We start from the raw sequence: 15,603 nt of genomic DNA on the forward strand, positions 1-15,603 counted from the left end.
ACCTTGCCTGTGATGGACGGTGGTCCGCAGGGGCTGAAGGGCAGTGGGGAAAAGCTGGTGTCAGCACAGACTTTCTGGTCAGAACCCCCAGGCTCTCCAGGAGGGTCCAGAGCCTTTGACTTCAGCTACCCCAGAAGCAGCCTGCTCCTGCGCTGCTGGCCAGAGTCACTTGGGGCTACCCCCATCCACACTCATCCTGGACAACCCCATGCTGTGACCCCCTGCCCCCAAGGCCAGGACTGACCACAAGCATCGTCTTCATCCACACCTGTGTGCTACCATGTTAAAGTCAATAGAAAGAAACCCCCAGAGAGAACAGAAAAGCCCTTCTGTGTCAGGCCACATTGAAGGGAACATCACTCACCATGTTCTGGTTCAAAATTCTTTATGTGATTTTCAGCAGATTCCGTTTATTTCAGCTTCACTTACAATCAAAACTCCTTTCTAAGGTCCCTTCACAGACACATGGTGGTAGCACCACGACACTGAAAGAGTAATATCATGGCACATGCCCTTCACGTAAAGCCCTGGTGCTTTCTGAATGAGCCTTCAGAAGGCAGCGGGCTCGTCTGTCCCTCTGCCTCTCTAGCCATCGTCAACAGTTGTCTCCTCTCCCAAACAGATTCTTCCTGGGGTTCGGATCATAATTGCCAATCCAGAGACTAAAGGACCGCTGGGGGACTCACACCTTGGGGAGGTAAGTTCCGGAGCCGCTTCCACAGGCCTGTCCCCAAGACAAGTCTACTTCCTGCCTCAGAGGGTTTTCCCCGCTCGCCCTGGACCAGCACGCGCTCTGTCTGCACTGGGACTGGCCGGGGAGCGTCGCTAGATAAGTGGTATTGCCTAGAGGACTCCAGAAAGGTCTGAGTTGGAAACCGGGATTCCCTTAGGAATTGCGACGGAGTTTCCACAAAGAGCTTACGGGATGCCACGGTGTCTCTTCCCTTCTTCTTGAATTTGTTTTCCCCAGGATGGGGGGTGGCATGCCTTGCTGAAGACCCTCCAATGACAGGGAACAGCACTGCGGAGCCTCAGAATCAGAGCAGTGAGAGGTGGCACCCAGGGAGCAGAGGAATGGCAGTCACGTGTCACTCCAGATCAGAGAGCTCAGTCACTGTGTCCAGAAGGAACCCCTCCCTGGGTGGCCCTCAGCCCTGTGCGGCTTTGTCCCCACCCTGCTGGCTGGATGTGGCTGGAGAACAGCCCCTCCCTGTGCTGCCAGCCTCCATCTGGATTCTTGACCCCGGTCTCAAGTAGGCCCCAGGGCTGCAGGGCACTGGGTACCGGCTGTCCCACACTGGTCCTCTCTCTCCGCTGGGAAAGAGGACAGAGCACACCACATCCCAGCCTCCGTGCCCGGACCAAGGCGTCCCCTCCACACCTGCTGTCCTGCCTAGGGCCGAACCTGCCAGTGCCCTGGACTGAGGCTCTGTTGCCAGCCGGGGACATCTCTGCTGCAGTCTCCCCAGCCCCGCTCCCTTCCCCAACTGTGTCCCTAGCCCTAGGATGGAGTGGCACACCCAGGAACACTTCCCCCCGGTGGGTAGACATAACTGGTGACCAGTTCTTGGCCCACTTTCCTTTCCATCCGGGGTCATCAGAGTCTCAATCACATGCGAAGATCAGAACTGAGATGGTAGCGTTCTGGGCGGCTCTTACTAGGAGTTTCCTTTAAACGTGTTCCTAGAGCTGGATCTGGAAGGGAGAGTGTGCCTTCTCAGGGCTCCTAGAGAGGGTCCCCAGGGTACTGCCCTCCCTTCCAGCCTCTGGGGTGGCCCGAGCGCCCTGTGCTATGGCCAAGGCAGGACTGTGACCAGGGCTGGTGAAATCTGCAGGAGAGTATTTCCTGTTTTCCAGCTCCACTGAGGTATAATCCACAGACTGTCAGGCATGCAGTGTGTTATTTGTGAACTTTGATGTTATCTACATATGTACTGTAAAGTGACTCTCACAGTCGAAGCAGTTTACATTTCCCCACACACCTGCAGGCCCCAGCAACTGCCCTTTACTCTGCACCTATGAGCTCACCTTTTTAGGTGCCACATATAAAATGAGATCACTTGTTGTCCTTTCTTCCCCTGACTTAACTCCACTTAGCTTGGTGTCCTCCACATTCATCTGTGTGTTACAAACCGCAGGATTCTCTTTTTAAGGATGTAGAGTATTCCATGGAGGATTTTTGTGTGGTGCTGGGGAACAGCACATGGTTACCCTTGGCCTCATCGGATGGTGTTCCTTCTTTCTGTTTGACTTTTTATTTTCCAGAAGGTTCTTGTCTGCTGTGACCAGCATTGTTGTGGGCACTAGGGATGCAATGGTGAATCAAAGTTTTTGACTCTGAAGAGCTTCTCCATTTTTCAGTGTAAATAAAATAATGAAGCAGCCAATCCCAGAGTGTCTGCCTCAAGCCCTGCATGGTCTGAGGGACTCTCACCCTATGTCATGGGAGGCCTTTGCAGTTTGCTGGCACACCGCTGCTGCTGCTTCTGGTCTCTGCACCGTCAGAGCTATCATCCCTTGGAGGCTTCGCTGGCCATCTCTGGAGCCAGACAGAGCGATTTTGTTTCCTGTTTGTTTTTGGTTTGGGTACCAGGGATTGAACTCAGGGATTGAACTCAACCACTGAGCCACATCCCCCGCCTCATTTAGTATCTTATTTAAAGACAGGGTCTCACCAAGTTGCTCAGGGCTCTGCTAAACTGCTCAGGCTGGTTTTGAACTCCAGATCCTCTTGCCTCAGCCTCCCATGCTGCTGGGATTATGGGATGTGCCCCTGTGCCCAGCTGTCGGCTGTCTTGCCCTTTCCTGCCCTTCCCCCGGGGCGTGGTGTTGCGTTGTTTTATTACAATGTGTTTCTAAAAGTATGCCTACTGGGTGAAAGGAACCGAACGCTCAGAGGTTTTCCTCATTACTCTTTTTAAACAACCATTACATTTGGAAAAGTACAAGGAAACTAGTATGGCATTGTTCATTTGATACATTTATCTTTAAATGCTATTTTCAAAATTATCAATTAACCTTTAATAGAATTTCTGATGGACAGCTTGGTTGCTGGCTGGCCATAAACCTGATCTATCAGGGTCTCCATTGCATCTCTGTGGGCATCTGGGTCTCCCCAGAAACCTAGGTGAGATGACCATCTGATTTGTTCAGCCCGAGAAAACTTTAGTATTGCTGAATATAACTTACAAAACCGTAAAGCAGTTTCAGCCTCTCCTCCTGCACAGTTTCAAGGTGGCTCACGCACAGTGGCCCTGTCACTCTGTTCGCAGATCTGGGTGCACAGCGCCCACAACGCCAGCGGTTATTTTACCATCTATGGAGATGAATCCCTCCAGTCCGATCACTTCAACTCTCGGCTGAGCTTTGGAGACACCCAGACCATCTGGGCACGAACAGGCTACCTGGGGTTCCTGCGGAGGACTGAGCTCACGGATGCGAATGGAGGTCAGCCTGGGCCCCTTGTGCTGTGTGGGGGCTGGGTTCCCCCACACAGAAACAGGTCTGAGGTTTGGGACAGCCAGAGCCAGGAGGATGGGTGACTGGCTGCAGCCAGCCTGGAAGAGCTGAGCCAGGAGGGAGGGCGGGAGGTCAAGTGCAGAGGAGTCCAGCAAGCTGAACTGGGCCCCACCCTGTCCCCTGAGAACCAAGAGCAGATTTAAAGCCAGAGAGGAGCCAGGTGCTAGGCTTGTGCCATCAAAGTGCCCCAAAGTCCCAGCTGCAGATTCTGCCTCTTGTCAGTTCTGAGGGCTGCCCACTCCCTAGGGCTCCTCTGAAGCAAACTGGGACCCAACAGGCTGCCCTGCCCAGGCTCTGCCCTGAGGCTTTCTGCACTACAGAGCACAGGGCCTGGAAACTGGGGTGTTGTGTGAGGCCACGCTGTAAGCTCTCAGGAGTACGTGGAGCCCCTGCCCAGCCTGTATAAGGGCCTGGGTTCCTCTCCAGCACAGAAGCCACAACAGACAGTGTTTGCATCTTCCATTCTTTGCTGATTCTAGAGACTGATCTCACCTTCTTAGTTCTGCTAAAAATAGTGGCAGGAGTTAGAGACTTGGACAAGGACAGTAGCCAGGATTCTTGGTGAGATGCTACCTCACCAAAAGCCCAGGCAGGTGACATCAGTGCAGCATCCCAAGTCTCTGACAAATCTGCCCTGCTCTGGCCCCCGGGGGCTGCATCAGAATATTCTGGCCTAACATTCACATTGTGGGCACTCACAGGCTAGTTTATTTGAGTGCATCATCTGGAGATATTGCCAAGAGCTGAATTCAGAGGTCTAAGGTGGCAGCAATTTATACCCCCAAGGAAGGTCAGGAGGCTCCATCCTGCTGAGCCCCAGGAACAGCAGGACATGCTGCTGTTCTCACCTCCTTGATCTCTAGAAGGTGATGTGACTCCTCACCTTAGCAGGGTAGATGGAGCTCCACCCTGAGCAGGAGTCGACAGGAGACTGTCCCATCTTTGCTTCTCTGGCTTAGAGAAGATCCGTTCTGGTGCTGTTGTGTATGTTTTACGTCAATCATTTCTTTCAAGTTTGTCCTGGTAGGCTTACCACCCAGCATAAAATGAAAGGTGTTTTTGTTCTTGGGAAGAGGAGGCCGTGTTTTCATTGCCCTCACTCTTTGGGTTTGTGTAGAGGAGAGAATTCAAGTTTGTGGCCACCTGAGCTAAGCAAATCTTCCTTCATGACCATCACCCAAAGCCAACTTTCTTTCCCCACTTATATGTTAGCACAGTGAACTCTCAGGAGTTGAAGGGAACCTGGTGGACATTGACCGTGCCATGTCCCATGTGTCCTGGGCAGGTGAACTCCTTGGAGACTTGGCACGTGGGTCCAGCCCAGGGGCTTAGCAGGTCAAGTGGCAACTAGTACTGACCTTGGTCCTTTCGGATGAGGATACAGCTGTATATTTGACCCTGTATGGAAAATGACCCAGGAGGAGGCTGGCTTCTCCCCATGGGTAGACTCAGGTCAGGGTGGGCAATAGACAGAGGACCCCTGTCGATGTGCGCAGCCTTGGGAGAGAGGGACTTCCCAGGGGCACCTCAGCCTGCAGCAACCATTCCTGCAGAGCTTTCTGGTAGAGCGGAACTGGTCGTCTCTAGATAAGTGTCCCCCTTTCTTTGCATCTGTTGCACTTGGGGGAAAGTTCTTAGCTTTAAAAGGAAATTTGTGCCGAGGCTCACCCGCTGTTTCCTTTCCAGAGCGCCACGATGCCCTGTACGTGGTGGGGGCGCTGGATGAAGCCATGGAGCTGCGGGGGATGCGGTACCACCCCATCGACATTGAGACCTCCGTCATCAGAGCCCATAAAAGCGTCACAGAATGGTAAGTGGGGGGGACCCAGCATTCATATGCACCCCAGGGCCACATTTGTGGAGCAATGGAAGGTGACAGAATGATGGAAAGCTTCCAGGAGACCAGCAGCGGCCACCCGCACCAAGGTCAAGGTGAGCCTTTGTCCTCGGGGTCAGCAGTACATTGCTTGTCCCTCAGAGATAGGCATCCTGTGTTACTTGAAAATGAGAGATGTTCATGTCACAAAAGCCTTTTGCTGTTCTCCAGGAAGCCAAGTGGTTACTTGTTTTTTTTTTAAATTTATGAAAGAAAGGTACAGGAAAAACTTAAATTGCACACACACACCTGCAGGAAATGCTCTGTGCTGTTGACTTGGGAACCATGAACAGCAATGTGCTCCATGGAAAACTTAAGAGGGACCTGTGACCATGCTGCACTAGAGCTGTTGACAAAGGGAAGGTGGCTTGAATTAAGCCAACGCCAAAGACAAGAGTCCCCCACGTTGCTCCCATGCAGCAGGGCCCAGCCAGGATCTGAGTTCTCACGCTCCCAGAGGCACCACCTCACTGGCACATTGAGTCCCGGGTAAAGCGCTGCATGTGTTCAGGGTGCTTTGTGGAAACAGCAGGCGGTTCCCAGCCACAGGCTCTTGCTATGGCAGTGTTTGGGAGAGGCCTGTGTATTAAGCCAGTGGTGTCATTTCAGGAACGAGAGGTGACTCAGTTACCCATGAGGTTCTTACTCAGGGCACCATGTCCTCACCTGGCAAATTGCCTTATGAGACCAGCACAGTTCAGAAACTGCAAGGGGAGCACAGGCTGGAATTCCCACAGGTTTCTCTGTTGCTTCTGAGGTTATCAGTTCCTCTGAGAGCTAACTGATATGCAGGAGCAGGCTGGCGGTCACGACCATTTACTCAGTTGGCATGTGCTCACAGAGGGGTTTGCATTCCTGGGAACTGACCTGTGGTTCACATTGGCTTTGTCCCTACTTGGTCCCTAGAAACTCCTCAAGCGTTCAGGGTTCCTTCTATTACCCAATGTGGGGAAAGGACATAGACCAAGGAAACACCAGAAACCTAGAAGGACTTCAGCTCAGACACCAGCCCAGGCCATACTTCATTGTCTACCTTAGTAACTGAAATACCAGTTCCAACCCTCTGTTTCTGCAGTTCTAAGAAAATAATTTTAATTGGCTTTTATCATCTCCCTCAAGCATTTCTGGGTTGGTTCCAGCTGAAAGGCGTGTCCAGGGGCCTCCCTGGTCCTCCTATGGGTTCCTGGCTCAGAACTTCAGGTGTTATTCTAAGCATCCCTCTTCCCTGCTCTGGGGCTACTGATCTACAATTGTCACTCACCTGGTCAAGGCAGGGCCTCCCACTCCTCTGTGCACACAGAGGGTCAGGACAAAAGAAAAAGAAATGAGTGGTTTCACTTGGATGGACTTTGAACGTGTTGGAAACTCTTTAGGCATAAACTTCCCTGTCCCTTCTGCCCCCACGCCTCCCTGTCCCCTAGGCCTTCCCAGTGCATCTCCTCCCAGCTCACCCACTGGTTGCCTCACAGCGAGAAACCCATGTCATAGAGCAGGACTGTTTCCATGTTGCCGAGTTCAAGCCAACCCGGAGAGCTCATTCCTCACCAGTATGAAAAGCGCCCTGCCCAGGAAAGCTCCCACGGAAGCAGGTCTCCTCGCTCCCCCCCATGGCTTCCTGGCAAACACCCAGGGACAGCAACGCATTGTTCACCCTTGACCTACTCCACCAAATGTGCAAAGCTGGGCCGATTGCTGGGACCTCAGGACCATGCCATGAACTTCAAATGTCACAAAATTAAACCCAAAGTGCCTGAGAGGTGGATGTAATGTTTGGTGTCACATTCACAATGCAGGCCTATGTGGAACAATATTTTAATGTCACAGCCAAATTAAGAGTTAGATTCTGGTCCTTCTTAGAAAAGGTTCTCAGCCTGATTGTCCTCCTAGGGATGCAGTGGCCACAGTGAGACAGGTTGAGCTCACTGATTGTCCCTTTCATGTGAGCGTCTGCATTGGCCACACTGAACAAAATGTGCTGTTCTCTAGCACACTGACTCTCATGCTTAAACAATAGTGAGTTTCTGAAGACGCATCCTGCCCCAAGCTGGGTGAGATGTATGGAATAGGAAGGAGCCTTCTCCAAGAAGCCCTCTACCCAGGAACCCTCTGGAGCCTGGTCTAGTCCTTCCTGCCCCCCAACTGCCCAGGAACCTCCACCGCCACGCAGAACTTGTATACAGGCCTAAGAACATCAGACCCTTAAACAACCAGTTCTAAAAGCCAACTTTACCAGGTTAATGTGGCTTAAAATGTAAAGCTCTGGGTTTATGCTCCCACCAGCTGGAACGGCTCCTTGCCACAGAAAGGTGACTAGCTATCCCACTTGGTGCTTTAGTTATTGCTGCATTGCTGTCATCTCAAACCCGTTCTCCAGACAGATCGCCTGTGTCGCAGGGGTCAGCCAGGTCAGCTGGAAAGTGCCATGTGGACTTGGGGCCAGTCGCTCTTCTCCACGTGTCCTTGTCTTCTGGGGTCAGCTCAGGCACATCCCTGTCCCAACAGTAGCCACAGGCTGTCAGGACAAATCCCAACACCCCAGCCTTCCTTAAGCCTCTGCTGGTGGCTCTCACACATGGACCAGATTGCACAGGAGCCCCCGCTGGGCGCATGTGTCAGAGCCGGGGAGCAGCTGGTGAGCCGGACTCAGCAGCAGCTCCCGGGCTGGGAACCAAGATGCAGGTTTGCTCTGAGGGCAGATCCAGTGGCCCAGTGCACTCTGTGATGGGGTCTGGTCCTCCTGTCACCAGGGGGAGGCAGAACTGGAAGACAGGCTCCTCTGAGGAGGTGGAGGTGACCCCTGTGCCATAGAGGTAGGTGTACAATGACCAGGGAACTCTCTCCAAAACCACCAGGGGAGATGGCCAGTGGAAAGTACAGATGCTTTGTTGCGGAGGAGGGGGTGTGTGTGTGTGAAATGTCCAATGAGTGACAGGAGGATGGACCTGGAGGGATGAGCCAGCCGGAGGAGATGTCTCAGTCCAAGGGCTCAGGCAGACCTGAGCAAAACCAGATGGAACTTCTGGAAAAGAATGTCTGGCCATTAGACAAGCGTCACCAATGACGCTGCCCCCTTTGTCTTCCAGTGCTGTGTTCACCTGGACGAACTTGCTGGTGGTGGTGGTCGAGCTGGACGGGTCAGAGCAGGAGGCCCTGGACCTGGTTCCGCTGGTGACCAACGTGGTCCTGGAGGAGCACTACCTAATCGTGGGCGTGGTGGTCGTGGTGGACATCGGGGTCATCCCCATCAACTCCCGCGGGGAGAAGCAGCGCATGCACCTGCGGGACGGGTTCTTGGCAGACCAGCTGGACCCCATCTACGTGGCCTACAACATGTAGCCTCGTCGCTCTGCTTCCATGGACTGTCCTAGGGGGTGTGAACATTTTTCTCGGTGTCCACTGAAGCGTGCAGACACGAGGGCCACATGTGCCAGAATGCAGCCTGGCGTGGCGGGACGGGATGGGGAGGAGGACTTGTCGCAGCAGTCACCCTGGCATGGAGATGAAATGTGAATTTATCGCTGAATTTTGCTCAGAAGGACTTTGGATTTGCCTTCAGTTTGTTGGAAAAGCTCATTTCAAAAACTTTTTCTTTCTTTTTTTTTTAATTTTAATTATTGGATAATAAGTGCTTTCTTCGTAAATGTGGTATTTTGTTAAGCCGAAATAGCAATTAAAAAAATATCCTGCCCTCCAGATGGGTTCTTTTAAACAATTTATGTAGTGTGACAAAGAATTGTTTTCTCTGTTTTTTAATGTGTCATGGAATCTTACTGACATGGATCTGTTACTAAGTTAAGCCATTGCTAGATCTCACCCTTCTGGAACGTTCATTGAGGTACGAGAAAACCTTCCAGATAGCACCTTCCAATTAGATTTTAGCAGCTTTCTTTGTCAGAAATGTGCTGAAGAAACAAAGGCCAACTTATGGCCTTTGAAGTTAGCATAGAATGAGAAGAAATTATAAATAAGGTGTATTTCGGCAATTATCTTGCAAATATCTTTGTACTAAACTAAAAAGATAAAAATAAGTTAACTTCCTCAATATGTAATTATGTACAAAATGTTTAATTTATTTTGATCTCTTTAGAAGTATAAAAGAGAAAAACATTCAAGAATATTAAAGTCTTGTAATGTTTGCTAATATAAAAAAGTGTTGTATTATCTTGCGTGGATAGTATCACAACAAATATATATATATGAAATATAAATTCACTAATGAAAAAAGGAGATTTTAAAGTTTAAATGCAGAACTCGTCAGCTTGCATGGAGCGCCCTCCGCTGTGTCCACGTCCACCGCTGTCGTGAGCAGTCACAGATGGCCAGCAGCCCTGTCTCGGTTCCTCCTAGACCAGGACCTGCGAGCGGGACTGTTGCCATCTCTGAAACGGTGAAGGACTCTCACGCTAAACGTGCACTACTTTTTTCCTTTGCTGTGGGGACGACAGTGAGTGCATTTTGGCCAGCGTGTGCCAACCCGGAGGCTCTAGCTGGCCAGTTGCACTGTTCTCTTAGCTGCCAGAATCCGTTGCACAATGTTTTTCAGCCTTTTCGTTAGTGTCACCTTTTTTGGTCCTTGGTATGAAAAGAAATGCTATCCTGTGGTCATTTGTCCTGGGTTGCTTTGACCCCCTCACCCCCACCCCCAGATGGCCACTGTGTGAGAATATCCAGAATGGCTTAAGGGGAGAGAGACATAGGTGATGTCCCCTTATCTGAAGACCCAGCCAAGTCTGTGAACCCTGGTCTTTTGAGTTTCCTAGCTCGGCCCTGAGCAAGCCCCCTGGGGACTCATAACAGAGCTCTGGCTGAAGCAAGAAATCATCCCTGTGCCACCCGTGGAGGAGAACATCCCTGGTTTCTGTCTCTGCTGTTGCTGCCTCACACACCTGTCTGCAGAGCTCCTCTGTGCATTTCTAAGTTGAATTGGCCTGTCTGTATCCAAGAAGGACGGATCAGCAATCCAAGATGGATTTATTTTATAATTGCCCCAATATGATGCTGCAGTGGCTGTCGGTACTAGATATGCATGACTAAGATTGTTGCTGGGCAAAATTTAGATTTTTTTTTTTAATCGTAGGCATTGTCTTTGCCATCATTATATGCAGCCAGCAGTAAGCCCTTTGCTAAAAGAGAGTTTTGTTTGACTTCTGAGATCCAAGGCTGATTGTTTAAAAAGATCCTAAGTGGCACTTTTTAAAAAAAAAAGTTTTGCCTGCATATATGGAGCACCCTTCCATCTCCACTAATCATTTGGTTTTTAAAATACCGTTTGCTCATTGCCATATGAGTCTCTCCACATGCTTCAGATGCACATTCCTAGCCTTCTGCTTCCTGGGGGGGAATACCCGCCACATACAGAAACAGACATTTGCTTACACAAAGATGTTAAGGGGAATGGGTTTAAGGTTTCAGTCGGGATGCTGGTTACAAAACATAATTGTAGTGTGCAGGAAAACTTGCAAGCTGATGTCAGGAAACAAAGCAAATTTAGATGTCACTTCCAAGATCATTTTAACTTTCACCATATCAACTTTCCATCCAAGGAGGGCAAACACTGCAGTGCAGTTGCGAAGCAGTTAATAGCAGGTCTTTTCTGCATCCTGTCATCTCTGATGTTAGGCTTAGGTTCAAAGAGTTGGTGGACTGGAATAGAAGTTTGTGCAAGAGAAAGGAAAGGAGACACTTAAGTACCACCAGTTTCAGCAATAAAGAAGGATCGTTCTGTATTAGAAATTGTACTGTAGATAAATCATTCATGAGAATGTAAAAAAAAAAAAAATGTTTGTCTTGTGACCTTGTGCTTTTGAAGTCAGCCAAAACCGTGTAATCAACTTGCACAAAAAGAGGGTACACAGTGAACGTTTAAACACAGACTGAATCAAACAGGAGCAGATTCCTCATGGTGCTTGTTTATTATATATATTTAATCCTGCTTGACACTTTACCCAAGGGAAATGGTCCCTTTCATCAGTTGAATGTTAGCAGCGTTATTTCAGAGTGTGGTGACTGGTTAGAGAAATTCATGTACTCGACCAATCACAGTTTCAAACAAAATTTTTATGTGCAAAGGACAGCAACCTTCTTGTATGTTCAACCACCAGTACGCTTTGTACATCTGTGATAACGCCTGTTTTATATTCAAATGAACAAATAAAAGCTTTTATTTTTGTTGCTCTGAAAATAGCAGTTTCTTAATTGGTACCCTGGAAAAAATGTCTCAGCTCCAATCCCAGGAAGAAGGTGACTCTTACAGGGAAATGTATCTGACTCTGTTTACATAATTTGTTGCATAACTTAGTACAGATAATCATACTTGGAACAATGTTTAAATTTTGATGTGGGCATTTATTGCTAAAAATAATTCCTATGGCAACAAATGTTTTGTGAAATGTTTTTTTAATTCTTTTAAATATATCTGAATATATTTGTTCACACTTTGCTGCAAGTGTACAGATTATTGGTAACTTTTTTGGGACAGATGGTAAACATGAATCCTGTGTGCAAATACCTTCTATCAGCTGTGTCACAGGGGGCCTGTGTGTGTCGGGAGACGGCACTAGTTGACTACTGCAACCCAAATGGTCTTCACTCGACAACCAACTGTTGTATCTCTTGACCAGGATTTGAGAATTCCTGACCGTTTTATCTTTTAGAAGGCAGTGGCTGGTTCGCCTTTAGTCTCCTGGTTGTAAAAAGGTAAATGTTTATCTACCTGAAAATCAGAGCTTGTGTCTGCACCAGGTTTAGTCTAAATATCTGTGATTGTGTTAGAACTCACTTGTCCCCTCCCAGTTTCCTGCAGGACAGTGCCATGCTGACCAGGTGGCAGTGCTTTGGGTGATGGCAGATGGTGTGAGACCTGCCTGGCTGCATGGTGTTCAACAGGGGATTGCAAGGAGGGGTGCTTTCCCACTGCTGTGTCTCCACGGGAACCCTCACAGTGAACCAAGTACAACCAACCAAGAGAATGGTACCCGCGGAGCCCATGTTAGACTGTGTGTCCATGTACATGCGTACATGCATGTGCCCGTGTGTGACAGTGGCATTTTCTATTTAATATCATGCTATGCATCCTTCATGGCCTCTAGCACAAGGCTCTGTTCCTGGGACCCACTAGCAGTTTGGTTGGCTGCGTGATTATCATTCTGTCCTAGCAATCCCCCGGGACCTCTGTGTGGTGAGATTGGGCAGTCTGTCCCCCTGAACAGATGCAGCGCGGCTGCCTAGTTCCCAGGCAAGAGGAAACATTTCCTGGCCGCTGCATCGGCTGTGGCGCTCAGTTCTGTCAGATGGAGTTTTTAAGGAGAGCTCATGGTTCCCTCTTCCTGCTAACATAGTACACGTTTTATTTCTACCAGATTCCAGAAAGTCATGGCGGTGTCCCACATGACTCCTCTTATGATCCCTGGGTTCTCTTCCTGCCATGGGAACTTCTGACTATCATCGTCATTTCCCTGGGGTCAAGGGTGTCCCAGGCTCTTCTGGCTGGGCAGGTGGATGCTCTATTGCCTGGTGGTTTTCAGTCTCTAAGCTGATGTTTGGACCTGCCCCAAGGCCAGTGTGGCCTGTCATTTCCGACAATGTTGTCTGTCTGGGTGGTCAGCAGTATGCCAGCTTACCAGGTGTGCTTGAGGAATCTAGTGCAATTTCAGTTCTGCACCCCCCACCCCCACACACTGTAATCCTTCCCCAGCCACTGGCACCGCACCGCTGGGAGGAGCCCACACCGCTGGGGAGGAGCCGGTTTGGCCTCACACTCCTCCTTGCCAGGCTGTTTGCTGGTGTGGTGCTGACTCCAGCTGCCTGGCTGCCCTCCGGGCAAGGAAGGGACAGGCATGGGTCCTGAGACACACGGTGCCTGGCTTGACAGAAACAGCTGCTGAATGGCCTGGCGCGAAGGCTGACAGCCAGAGGAACTGCCCCTGAGACAAGGGGGTGGGGGTGGGGGGCCAGAGGCCACCCCGCGTGTATGCTCGGGTGGGGCAGGGAGTGGGCCAGCTACACACAGGATGGACTCTTTTTCATGATCTGAAAGACGCCACTGAAACCTTTGGCCTGGTTGCCAAAGATACTCATTATAATAACAACCCAGTTTGGGTCTCGTGTGTCCCTGAGGTTTAGGGAATAATTGGAAATATCAGAAAAGGGATAAAAGACAAAGGGGGAAGGGATTAGAAATAAATGATGTGGCTAGGGAACAGATAAGCTGTGCACAAGACAATTGCATGTTAGAAGGATCCATAAAATGATAAAAAATAATATAAGTTAAATGTATAAAGTAAGAGCAAGAGTATGGAAAAATTCAGAAAAGCACCAGTCCTAGTGGACTTGAAGGTGACTGGGGCCAGTCCCATCAATTATCTGTTGCATGTTGTGGGGTAGGACAGAGTTGGCAAGGGAGAAATCCTCTTAGCCTATCAGCCCAAAGGCTAAGGGGACAATCTGGATTCACACACTTTCCTGTTTCTAAAAGAATTTGAAAACAAAATCCCAGAGGTGAAAGTGACTGTGCCCTTGGTGTGAAGAAGCTAAGCTTGCTTCTGCACCAGAACCCAGCACTGCCTGATTGCAGGGACCCAACCCTCAGAAGTCACTGTAGCACCTTGCCAGTGGTTCACCTCAAAGTCAAGCAATGGGACATTTTCTCATTCATGTAGAAAATAAGATGTGGACATTTACTTGACCTATGCCGCAGTACCTGACTGATGTAGGATCTTAAGGTTTTGGAGGGAAAAGATGTGCCTCAGCAATCCACCTATGGCTCCTTTCTTTTCCGGCAACAGCTTGTCAGAATGGCCTGATGTGGCCACAGGACAGTTTGACTCAGTGACTTATGGACAAAGCAAAGGTGAGTTCCTCCTGCCCAGTTCCATCTGTGACCTGCACCTTAGCCACCTCCCCGAGGAGCTTGTAAAAGCTCTGGCCAGCGACACCACTGTACCCTTGGGCCACTGAACTTCATTCTTCTCAACCTGGCGGCCACTTCAAGAGATGGGATCACTGGAGAACGGCCCTAAATTGTAAAATTCAGTGACAATAAACTTTGGAAATCAGGTGTACATTTGAGAAAAATCAGTGGCACCTGGACAAATGCTTTTCCCTGGGTACAACTTTCACCTCACCCTTTTGATTGCAAACTCTAACCAAGCAAGAACCACATCACCCACGATCTCACCAGGACATTTTTTAATATAATGAAATCTCCTTGAAATATACTTAGAGCATCATTTAATTATGGTGAATGGAGGCCAGATTCAAGTTAAGTGACTAAAGTTTTTTAGAAGTTATTTCTAATAATAATTTCCATTCAGTCTTGATGAGTGGCCCTTTGCAAGTCCTGGCCCACGGCTGTGCCTCTCTGGTAAGGTGTACAGGCAGTATCTTTGGGGATCTGCTCTTCAGATTCAGCCTGCTCTGATGGTTGTCAAACAAGCTTTTCACCGAGGACGGAGGTTTCCCTGCAAGGGGCAGGTGACTTCAGAAGATTCCAGACTGAGAACCCCAAGGCATAAGTGACCTCTGACGAGTGCACAACATAAATTCCCCAACATAAAGTGCCCGCTCTTGCACACTCTTTGCCACCTGCTGACAGGTAAGTTGCAGGTGGTTCCCAGAGCTGCAGCCTGCTTTGGAGGCTTCACCAACCTAAGACAGGTGGCAGTCTATGTCCATATCCTAAGTCTTCAGCCTTGTGTCTGAGAGGTGGGAACAGCGACGTGAAGGAGGTGGGTGATTAGTGGGTTTTCTTTGGGTTAAGGTTAAACCATTGGCCATTACTGGGCAGTTCCTGCAGGGAAAGGAGCAGGGACCACTCCCAGATGACATCAGCCAGCTCAGTGCTAACCCTAGAAGTCAGGGAAGGCAAATTTTCTTCACAGGACCAACTAGAAGATATTCTGGGCTCTGTGGGCCACATGGTTTCTCTCTCAACTACTTGATCCTGATGCTATTAAGTGGACATGGGCCTAGTCCAGTTGAACTTTGGTGTGGATTTGATATGTGGGCATTGAATTTCATATATTCCTCATCATAAACAATTATAGTTTTCTATTTTGTTGTTTGTTGTTGTTGTTTTGTGGTGCTGGAGATTGAACCCAGGGCCTTGTGCATGCAAGGCAAGCACTCTACCAACTGAGTTATAGCCCCAGCCCTCTATTGGTTTTTGAAACCATTTTAAAGCAGAAAAGCTATTCTTAGCTCACAGACCT

The 15,603-nt window shown here is 49.4% G+C and overlaps 1 protein-coding gene across 7 annotated transcripts in view; it reads left to right on the forward strand.

The window, feature by feature from the left end:
* Window positions 1-11,829, forward strand: part of Dip2c (disco interacting protein 2 homolog C) — a 380,677-nt gene extending 368,848 nt beyond the window's left edge. For all 7 annotated transcript variants that reach the window (XM_058575053.1, XM_046432034.2, XM_058575055.1 and 4 more), the window contains 4 exons: window positions 623-697; window positions 3,273-3,447; window positions 5,206-5,329; window positions 8,479-11,829. In XM_058575053.1, coding sequence (XP_058431036.1) covers window positions 623-697; window positions 3,273-3,447; window positions 5,206-5,329; window positions 8,479-8,731 — 627 coding nt within the window. In that variant the 3' untranslated portion in view covers window positions 8,732-11,829. The remainder of the gene's footprint in view (window positions 1-622; window positions 698-3,272; window positions 3,448-5,205; window positions 5,330-8,478) is intronic.
* Window positions 11,830-15,603: the final 3,774 nt, after the last annotated feature.

This window comes from Marmota monax, unplaced genomic scaffold (assembly GCF_021218885.2).
Source record: "Marmota monax isolate L192 unplaced genomic scaffold, Marmota_monax_Labrador192_F-V1.1 WCK01_AAM20220418_F8-fsc00071, whole genome shotgun sequence".
NCBI lineage: Eukaryota > Metazoa > Chordata > Mammalia > Rodentia > Sciuridae > Marmota > Marmota monax.